At 47.4% G+C, this 11,239-nt stretch overlaps 1 protein-coding gene across 2 annotated transcripts in view; it reads left to right on the forward strand.

Annotated features, from left to right (window-relative positions):
- CFAP251 (cilia and flagella associated protein 251) overlaps positions 1-11,239 on the forward strand; it is a 68,518-nt gene extending 57,279 nt beyond the window's left edge. Inside the window, exons 20-22 of one of the 2 annotated variants that reach the window (XM_079943173.1) lie at positions 7,937-8,165; positions 9,231-9,332; positions 10,521-11,239. In XM_079943173.1, the coding sequence (XP_079799299.1) occupies positions 7,937-8,165; positions 9,231-9,332; positions 10,521-10,657 (468 nt within the window). In that variant the 3' untranslated portion in view covers positions 10,658-11,239. Of the gene's footprint in view, positions 1-7,936; positions 8,166-9,146; positions 9,201-9,230; positions 9,333-10,520 lie in introns of those variants that run through there. The other variant, XM_079943174.1, reaches the window with a different exon arrangement.

Below are 11,239 nucleotides of genomic sequence, written 5' to 3' on the forward strand. Positions count from 1 at the left end.
TCCCCCGTGTGCGTGTGCACACTCCAGGTCATTCCAGACATGACGCTCAGCATCTTCCTCCTTTTCCACAAACACAGAAAGCCCACCCACACAAGACAGCTTCCCTGGAACACTGGGAATCACCAGAAGGATTCACGCATAACCGCCTTCCGCAGCAGCTTACCTAAAACTCATTAGACCTTCTCCCCCGTGCCGATGACCACCCCCAGGGGGGCTTCCTTGCTGGTCTTGACCCCCCACCGAGCTCTGCTCCCCCTCTTCCTTCCCTGAGGAGCACCCTCTCCCGTCCCTCTGCTGGCCGTGCCAGGTCAGCTCTTAGCTTCTATTTCCAAATCTGCAGTATAAGCCCATCTCTAGGGTTTACAAATGAAAAAACTTCCCATTTAGTTGCATCCACTCTCCTTAGAAGACCATCGTGGCTGTAAATTGCCGGGGAGAGGGGAGGCTCATACATGCATTTCTGTAGAATTTAATTTTTCTTAACTACAAGCAGTAGCTTGTATTGCTTTTGTATTCAGAACAAAACCCAGAAAGATAAACGAACAAATCCTCCCCAAGCCTTGTGTGCTAATCTTTGTGGCTAAACGGCAGTCCCAGCTGGGATGGAGGGAGCGTAGCCAGGTGGCACAGCCGCCCACCGTAGGAGGAGGAGAAATTTGAGCCAACGGTCATGGGCACAGTTTCCGCTCTGATGAAGACCCCAGGGGAATTGGGAAATTTGCACTTTGAAGAAAGGTCCTCAGTGGGTTGGATTTGTTCTGAAGCATAAATATCACGAGGTGTTTCCATCCTGAAAGTGAGAGAAATGGCCCACTGCTGTTGGGAGGCCTTCCTGGTCCACTGAGAACCCTACTCCAGGGAGCACTGCTGTTGTCACACTTACAGCATCTAAAGAAAGAAATACTAAAATGCTGCGCGGCCACTAAAAAAGAATGCAGCTGATGATATCAATAACACCAACAGCGGCAACAGCAGACCAGCCCTTCTCGCTTGAGCGCTCGCTGAGAGCCAAGGACCGTGCCAGCCCCCCTGGCGTTTAGTCCTCACGGCAAGAAGATGCTTTTATCATCTCCATTTTACCAACCAGGACAGTGAGGCTTAGGGGGATGAGGAAGCGTGCACGGCCACTCGGGGCCGCGGTCTGTACCCCAGCTGGCTGGTCTTAGTGCAAACAAAAGTCAGGACATCAAACACTGGCTATTGCTGAGGGATGGGGAATGGTAGAGCACTTTATTTCTATTCTTTACATCTCCAGTGTTTGCATTTTTTATAACAAGCACATATTCATCTTTACTGGTTTTATGATGGTAAAAGAATAGATCATAGTCATGGTGAAAATTACATTTTTAAAAACTGATGGCATTTGCTTTGTTACGTGCCTTTGCCATCGCTTCACCTCTGTATTATATTTCTTTTTTTTTTTTTGGCCTCACCGTGAAGCATGTGGGATCTTAGTTCCCCGACCAAGGATCAAACCTGCAGCCCCTGCATTGGGGGTGCGGAGTCTTAACCGCCGGACTGCCAAGGAAGTCCCTATTTTTCTTCCTTTTGTTATTATTATTATTATTTTTGGCCATGCCTCATGGCTTGCGGGATCTCCCCTGACCAAGGCAGTGAAAACGCAGAATCCTAGCCACTAGACCACCGGGGAACTCCCTATTTTTTTTCCTTTTAATCAACTTTATTGAGATATATCACATATCATACAATTTACCTATTTAAAGTGAGTCAATGGCTTTTAGTATGTTCACAGGGTTGTGCAACCATCACCACTATCGAATCCTAGAACATGTTTATCACCCTAAAAAGAAACCCTGTACCCATTAGCCGTCACTTCCCATCCCCCCTCCTCAGCCCCTGGCATCCACTAGTCTACTTCCCATCTCCGGATTTGCCTCTTCTGGACATTTCATATAGATGGAATCATGTGATGTGCGACCGTTTGTGTCTGTCTTCTTTCACTGTTTTCAAGGTGCATCCATGTTGTAGCATAATCAGTACTTCACTCCTTTTTCTAGAGGAGTAAAGAAAAGAGAAGCCACTGCGGTGGCTTCTCTTGTTGCGGAGCTCGGGCTCTAGGCGCATGGGCTTCAGTAGTTGTGGCTTGCGGGCTCCAGAGCGCAGGCTCAGTAGTTGTGGCACACGGGCTTAGCTGTTCTGCGGCATGTGGGATCTTCCTGGACCAGGGCTCGAACCCATGTCCCCTGCATTGGCAGGCGGCTTCTTAACCACTGCACCACAAGGGAATTCTGTCATTCAGATTTTAAAACCTTTAAAAACATTCACCTGGGGTGGGGAAGAATCCCCGGAAGTGCTTGCAGCCTGGGCCCCGTGAGGGGCTGGGCAGAGGTCACCATAAAAGGCGCTGGGAATGGCGGTGTTGTCATCTCTGAGTCTCCCCCCGGCCGGCAGACAGCAGGGAGAGAGCGCTGTGGCCCAGCACCAATGACCGGCCTTCTCCTGGGTCGGTGTCCAGTGGGCAGGACCTGACGGGAGGCAGCTGTTGTGCAGATAGTTACTGGAGAGGGGGGCAGTTGTGAGTGACAGAGTGATGCGCCAACAGCAGAGGCATCTGCAGCCCTGGAAGCTGCTGCCCAGACCCTCCTTCCCTGCCCCAGGTCAGTGCGAAACGCCGCCGCGATGGGCCACACGGAGGGGGTGTGAGGCGAAGAGGATGCTGTGAGGAAAGACTGTCTCCTCATTTGCCAGGGACGGTCTAGAGAGCACTAGGTGTGTCTAAGGAGGAGGGAGAGTCCTTCCAGCCCGCGAGTCTATGAAACTATCACAGAAGAAACTGACGCGCACCAGGAGCCCCTTTATAAAGACGAGGAATGGCGCCAGTTCAAGTGTATCATGTTCCTCTCCGTTTAACAGGGAGGTTATAAAACTTAATTATAAGACACAATTCTAAGGCCATCGGTGGCTTCCTGTGGCTGACAACAGGATCGCAAACCCAAAGGCCTATGGGGAGAATGACAGCGGCAGGAGTAAAGCAGTCCTGGGCCAGGGGACCCCGGCCCTCCAAGGACAGGCCACCCTTACGTCTCGGGGCCTGGGCAATGGTACCAGCAGAGGTCCAGGGGCCGACTCTGTAAATGTTTAAAAGTTATAAATCAGGAATTCCCTGGTGGTCCAGTGGTTAGGGCTCTGCGCTTTCACTGCCGAGGGCCCAGGTTCAATCCCTGGTTGGGGACCTAGGATCCTACAAGTTGCATGGCGCGCGGCCAAAAAAAAAAGTTATAACTCAAATGACAAGCTGTTGAATAGATACTCGGCCTCAACAGTTCTACCTTTTTTTAAAATTTTTAATTAATTAATTAATTAATTTATTTTTGGCTGCGTTGGGTCTCGTTGTTGCGCACAGGCTTTCTCTAGTTGTGGCGAGCGGGGGCTACTCTTCGTTGCGGTTCACGGGCTTCTCGCTGCGGTGGCTTCTCTTGTTGCAGAGCACAGGCTCTATGCGTGCGCGGGCTTCAGTAGTTGTGGCTCGCGGGCTCAGTAGTTGTGGCTCGCGGGCTCTAGAGCACAGGCTCGGTAGTTGTGGCGCCCAGGCTTAGTTGCTTCGCGGCACGTGGGATCTTCCCGGACCAGGGCTCGAACCCGTGTCCCCTGCCTTGGCAGGAGGATTCCTAACCACTGCGCCACCAGGGAAGCCCCCCTTTTTTGAGTTTTAAGAGAACTTCTTCCATGGCCTCATTGTGCCCACGGTGTTTCATTCATTCAGTAAACGTTTCTCTGGGCCCCCACGATGTGCCGGGCTCTGAGCAAAGCTGCTGTGGAAATAGAGATGAACGCTATTGCTACAGCTTAATGGAGGAGACAGATGTGGGCCTGAAGAATTAGAATATGCCTCACAGCTGCCACCCACCATTGCTCCGTGATGAAAATCACAAGCCGGATGCTGATTCTTTTCGGCATGAGCGTCACCTCCGCTAGCTGCTGTGGTGTAAGAGCTGGTTCTCAAAGCTGTGGCCCCCAGACCAGCAGTCTGTGTTTTTTCTTTTTTTTTTTTTTTTGCATTACGTGGGCCTCTCACTGCTGTGGCCTCTCCCGTTGCAGAGCACAGGCTCCGGATGCGCAGGCTCAGCGGCCATGGCTCACGGGCCCAGCCGCTCCACGGCATGTGGGATCTTCCCGGACCGGGGCACGAACCCGCGTCCCCTGCATCGGCAGGCGGACTCCCAACCACTGCGCCACCAGGGAAGCCCCAGCAGTCTGTGTTTTAAGGGGCCCTCCTGCTCATGTTGATACCTGATAAAGTTTGAGATCCCATGCCTTAAAGCCATACTTCTCAACCTTGGCCACACCTTCATATCCCCTGGGGAGCTTTTAAAAACTATGACTGCTTATACTCCACCCCAGAACAATTAAATCAGGGTCTCTGGGAATGCGGCCGAGGCCTTAGAATGTTTAAAGCTCCCTGGGTGAATCAAACGAACCACTGCCTTAGTGGATGACAGGCCGGCGTGAGAATGCCAATAATAGGCCGGGCTGAGCCAGCCAGCGCGCTCTGGGCGACCGCGGGGCCTGGGAAGGCTCTGGGCATTCCATTCGGGCTCCGAGGTTCCTCTCCCAAGCACGAACCTCGTTTAGACACGTAGCAGCACCTGCCTCTTCAACTAACCCAGAGTAGGCTCGGGAAAGAGACGTCATGATGCTGAAGCTGCCAGCTCTCTGCCTGTTGAGCAGTGATCTTCGGCCAGTCATTTGGGGAAAGAGAGTAAGAGGTGAGTCACCTACAGAGTGGTTTGTGCCAGGAACGTTCCCTGAGATCTTTGGAACGCTCCGGGTGTGAGTAACTCCAGGCACGTTTGGATTCCTTCTTTGTCCTCTTCGGGTTAGTCTCCTATTTCTCAATTGAGTTTGAATCGTATATCGTGTTTGTAAAGTACACGTGTCATTTACGTTATAATTTATGTATTTATAAATTATAATTTATGTTATAATTACATGCATTGTAATTAGCAAGGGCATAGGAAGTTTAGGAATCACAAGAACAATTACTGCCGGTTGAGTGCTGACCGTTTTAGGCACTGTGTCAGCACTTTAGATACATTGTCACGGTAAGCCTCAGATCAGCCCGCTGCAAACGGTTTACCATGTTACTCCCTTTTTCAAGACAGGAAACTGAGGATAAGGAATGTTAAGTTACTAACCCAAAGTCATATAGAAAATGGCAGAACCAGGTTTTGAACCTAGGTCTGCCATCAAAGATCATAGTGTTAGCCCCAGTCTCCTTTGGCTCATAGTAAGTGGTAGCACATGCATATACTAATAGTATTAAAATCATATAGTAGAATCTGTAAATAATATATGCTACTGGATAGTTTTATTTATACACAAAATTGTACATAATTTAACATGCAGTTGTACATAATATAAACTCAACAAATGCTGTATATGAAAATGTTACCAATTAGAGCTACTTGCATAGTACCAATTATGGTTCGTTTGTATCCATAACCAATGATGTTATATCTAAAGACCATTCCTGGAATGTTGCATTGAAGATATATGGCTTCTTTGAAAATATTAGGTGATTACTAAGATACACTGTAAAAAGGGGAAAAGCAGGATACAAAAGCAGGATACAAAAAAGGATATATACACGTACCAGTTTTGCAAAAAAAAAATAGACACATGTGTTTTATATGCATGGGAAAAAGTGGAAGGAAGGTACCGCAGATCTTTCACAGAAATGATGGCTGGACTGCAAGAGGTTTGTATTTTCTTCTTGATACTTGGGGCAAGACCAAGACACTAGGATGTTCCATACAGGCTAATATTTGGCATTGCTTCAAACTGGTGCTCTTTCCATTTTTGTTCTACGTTTATTTAGTGGACAGGGAGAAATTGGCTATCTATTGATAAATATTGTGTACAAATATAGATTCTCTTCCTGATTCATTCCTACAGACCAAAGAAGTTCAGGTTCTGGGGGAAAAAAATTATTTCCCACTTTTCTGTGGCTCTTATTCTCTCTCTCTCTCTCTCTCTCTCTCTCTCTCTGTAAAATTCAAAACGCTGCAATTTGGAGGGACACATATTAGTTTCAAATGTAGACACTAAAATAAATTACTCATTTCTAGCCCTTTGTCAGGCACCGTTCAGGTTTCTGAATTTTAGCCGGCTGCAGTGTGCGTGGTACAAAAATACTGCACAGAGAAGGCTGATGGGAGTGGGGAGTGGTTTCATTTGTTTCTGTGTTCTATTTCTCGCCTCCTTGCATTTTGCCAGTTACGCAAGGAGCCCTGTATGGAGACCTGCATTAACTGGCGCCACATTTCCATTTGAATCCACAGACATGTCAGCACTCTGCTCATTCTAGGAAATTTGGAAAATATGCAAAGAGTGACTTTCCAAATCAGAAAGCAGCCCTCACAGAATGAGTTGGGAATTGTTCCCTTTTCTTATGTTTTTGGGAGAGTTTGTGGGGGATTGGTATTCTTTAAATATTTGGTAGAATTCACCAATGAAGCCATTTGGTCCTTGGTTTTTCTTTGCGGAAGCTGTAAAGTTACTAATTCAATCTATTTACTTGTTATAGGTCTGTTTAGATTTTCTCTGTCTTCTTGAGTCAGTTTTGGTCATTTGTATCTTTCTAGGAATTTGTCCATTTCACCTAAGTTATCTGATTTGTTGGCATATAATTGCTCATACTCTTTTTAATCTCTGTAAGATTGGTACTGGTATTCCCTCTTTCATTCCTGATTTTAATAATTTGAGTCTTTTCTCTTCTTTTTCTTGGTTAGTCTCGCTTAAGCCTTGCCAACTGTGTTGATATTTTCAATGAATGATGGCTTCTTAGGTCTTCATTTTAAAAATTATATCACATAAGTTGTATGTATGTTACATAGAATCTTTTGAGTATATAAAACATTGCAGGATAAAGATGGAAAAGAAAGAAAGGAAAAAAGAATCATGGTGCAGTTAGTTGCCTTAAGAAACTTACCACAGCCTTAGGTCCTGTATTTGAGTTTCACACTGAATTATTTGCTTGTTCATCTAAACTAATTTCTAAATTCTTCAGGATTCCATCTTTTTTTTTTTTTTTTTTTTTTTTTTGCATTACGCGGGCCTCTCACTGTTGTGGCCTCTCCCGCTGCGGAGCACAGGCTCTGGACACAGAGGCTCAGTGGTCATGGCTCACGGGCCCAGCCGCTCCGTGGCATGTGGGATCCTCCCGGACCGGGGCACAAACCCGTGTCCCCTGCATTGGCAGGCGGACTCTCAACCACTGCACCACCAGGGAAGCCCAGGATTCCATCTTTTAAATGAAACTAATATCTTCTTCACAAAGCAAGGATGTAGTAGATACACTGTGAGATACTTAGGTGAAAAGTGAAGAAATGAAACACTGTTCATGCCAATGCTAATAGTATTGACCAGTTGGACAGTGGATCAAAGCTGCTGTAAAATTTAGTACCACAAAGTGGGTGGCTTCACACAACAGGAATTTATTCTCTCATGGAAGTCTGAAATCAAGGTGTCAGCAGGGTCATGCTCTCTATGAAACATGTAGAGGATAATGTGTGTCCTTGCCTCTTCTATCTTCTGCAGTTACCATCAATCCTTGATGTTCCTTGGCTTAAGCTGTATCCCTCCAACCACTGCCTCGGCCATCACATGTCCATCTTGGCCCTGAATGTCTCTTTCCTCTCTTTATGAGGATACCGGTCATGTTGTATGAAAGGCCCACCCTCCTCCAGTACAACCTCATCTTAACTAATGACATCTGCCCTGAGGGACTGAGGGACTGGGGGTTAGGACTTCAACCTATCTTTCTTTGGAGGGGGGATACAGTCAACTCATAACATACATGTTCTAAGCTAACGGTGAACATTTGTCTGTTACTCTCCAATTCTTAGAAGTCTATCAAAGTGTCTTTTCTGCTTACCATGGTCTTTTTTTTTTTCCCCCTAAACCTCTTTCCTAGATTGAAGATATGTTTAATGAAATCAGATTTAGTGAGTATGTGGACACTGGAAAACTAATTGACAAAATCAACCTACCGGATTTCTTCAAAATTTACCTTAATCACAGGCCACCCTTCGGTAACACCATGAGTGGCATCCAGCGGAGCTTTGACATTCTTGGTTTTACCAATTCAAAGGGAAAGAAAGCTATTCGAAGAGAGGATTTTCTGAAACTGCTTCAAACCAAAGGTAAATACCTAAATAGGTATATCTCGTAACACCCTTGAGCCATTCCCACTGGAGAGAACTGAGCTGGGAGACAGAACGCCCCCCCGGGCATCTCTAATTTGACTGGACTTCAGCCGCGAGGATGCCGCTTACTGACCCACGTGGCTGGCAAACACGGGGTAAAGGGAAGGATGCCGGGAACCAGAAGGATGCAGTTTATGTTTCAACTTCCTGGAGCTGCAAGATTCAGGGCCTTCACTCGTAAAGCAGGAATACAAGTGCCAGCCATCAACCTCACAGAGCTACTACGAGACTGGGTTGCATTTGTGAAATAAAACCACACCAAAGTAAAACTTTTCATTTTTACCTATTCTTTTCCTCATTGTACTTTTTTTAAAAATACATTTATTTATTTATTTTTGGCTGCGTTGGGTCTTTGTTGCTGCGCTCGGGCTTTCTCTAGTTGCGGCAAGCGGGGGCTACTCTTCGTTGTGGTGCGCGGGCTTCTCTCTTCGTTGCAGTGCGTGGGCTTCTCATCGCAGAGCACGGGCTCTAGGCGTGTGGGCTTCTGTAGTTGTGGCACGTGGGCTCAGTAGTTGTGGCTTATGGCCTCTAGAGCGCAGGCTCAGTAGTTGTGGCGCACAGGCTTAGTTGCTCCACAGCATGTGGGATCTTCCCGGATCAGGGCTCAAACCCATGTCCCCTGCATTGGCGGGCGGATTCTTAGCCACTGCGCCACCAGGGAAGTCCTTCCTCATCGTTTTATGTGAGGAAGTCAAGTAGCCCTTTTCTCTGGGCGATCATTTCATCTTAGCCAAACTGCTGCTTCTAATGTGAGGGAATTTGAAATGAAGCTAAGCACAGTCTTTATCAGAGTGCTGTCTTCTTTCTCTGCACAAGCCCCAACACAGCCCCCTGGGTTGGAGTCCCATTTTTAGCACCATATAAGGAAGTCTATGTGACAGTAACATGGGACTCCCTAGAATGTTTTTGTGTCTCCAGGAAACAGTGGAATCATTCTCTTGAAGACCCCAGAATGATGATGCTAAACTCTGAACAGCCTCCTTTTCCCTTTGTGATGCCCAGGTGAGCACATGACGGAAGAGGAGATGTCTGACTGCTTCGCTACACTGTTCGGACTGAATCCTGAGGGCTGGAAATCCGAGCCCGCAGCCTCTTCTGTCAAAGGTACTACAGTGGGCTCTGTCTGGACACGTAGCTGAGCTGCACTAATTTGTTGGCGACTTAAGTGCATTTAAGTCTTCTAACTGGTACAAGCCACTCTCCTTCATACCATGCACACAACAAAGCAAGTCTGTTGGGAACGCAACATGAATAAGTTATAAAAAGACCAGGGAGTGGTGGTCATGTCTAAGAGACAAAAGCTTTTGTTCTTGTGCTCTGTCCTTCCTTCGTGTCTCCCAGCCTTGTTTCTTCCCTTTATTCCCCCGATTCAGTCCTCATCTTTCCAGCTTGGGTAGGCGGATCTTGGCCACTAGTAGAGGATACAGTTCGGAAGCTCTTTCAGAAGAGGTATCGTCATGAGAGCCTTGGATAAGGAGAGGGCAGGGACTCGGCAGGCAGGCACGAGCCCGACTTCAAGCTGCCAGAGCTTGAACATCTTTAAAGATCATCCTGGGACTCCCCTGGCAGTCCAGTGGTTAGGACTCCGCGCTTCCGCTGCAGGGGGCGTGGGTTCGATCCCTGGTCGGGGAACTAAGATCCCGCATGCTGTGCAGTGTGGCCAAAAAAAAAAAAATCCTCCTCTCCTTTCCTGTCTGAGGATTTCCCACCTCCTTCTTTTAGCTCACTGACGCCCTTGTGCTGGAACGTGTCCATGGACAACCCCGAGTGCTGCCCTGCTGCCCCCATGGGGTCGGGAGCAAAGACTCCTCACCAGGCTTCCTTCTCCCTCTCCTTCTGTTGTCTGTTCCCAATTTCAAATTGAACAGAGTTCCTAACACAGATAGTTCTAGACTCCAGGAGCTGATTGGTCATTTCCAACCTGCAAGCTCCTCTATGCCATTCCTTGTGTACCTGGGATCTCAGAATGTAACTTTCCCAATTGTTTTATATACACACACATGTATACAGTGTTCCTAAGTGTCTCAAAACAGTAAAATCAATGATGCCTTGTAGTTGAGGCTTTCCAGTGAAGTGTGCAGAGTTTTGGGTAACAGTGCTCCAAACCCAAACCACAAAGGAGGGATTTTAACCAGTTTCCACCCAAAGGTTTTCACGGAATCAGGGCCAAATCCCAGCACAAAGCTCCTCTCACTTTTGTTTAGTATCATTTCCTCATATTTTTGGAAAATGCTTCTGAGTTAGAAACCTAATTGTTATGAAGGCATTTGCTTTCTTTTCTTGTTTGGTTAGGTTCAGAAATTTGCTTTGAAGAAGAACTTCCAGACGAAATCACTGCAGAAATATTCACGACTCAAATTCTTGGCCTAACCATTTCCCAAGATTCTGGACAAGATCCTACGGTCAGTGAAGTTGAAAGGAGTGCCTGAAGCACAAAGGACTTTGTGTGTGTGTGTTTTTTCCACAAGGCACTGCTTTTCCCACATTTCCCTACCCCTACTCTAATCTTCAGAACGTTTAGACATTAAAAGCAAATTTCTGTTAAGCAATGGAATTCACAAAGTTGGACATTCCACTGTTTCTGAAATAGAAAAGTGGGTGGAGGCAAGAAAAACGATGGCAGCTGGATGGAAAGGGTGTCTGGAGACCCCGGCCGCCATTCTCATGCCTAATCCACAGCAGTGCTGCCTGGAGGGGGTTTGGACAGGATGAGGTGGCGTGGTCCCCGGGGGCAGAAGGGGCCTCAGCCAGCAGCAGGCCCTCCTCGTGGCAAGTGTGGCCTTATTTCTATCCCCTCAAGTGGCACCTGGACCCTTAGCCTAATGTGGCCTGATATGGGTCATCCCAGCCTGCTATTGGGCGGGGGCGTTGGGTGCTCTGGGCTCCCGAGAGCCCCGGCTTGTGGCTTCTTATGAGCAAAACCCCTGAGCAGTTGTGTGCGACCGTTATGAAGAGCATCCCCGGCCATGCTTAACGCTGGTGGCACCTGCCAGAGAGAATGCAGAACAGAG

Source organism: Stenella coeruleoalba (genome assembly GCF_951394435.1).
Source record: "Stenella coeruleoalba genome assembly, chromosome: 14".
NCBI lineage: Eukaryota > Metazoa > Chordata > Mammalia > Artiodactyla > Delphinidae > Stenella > Stenella coeruleoalba.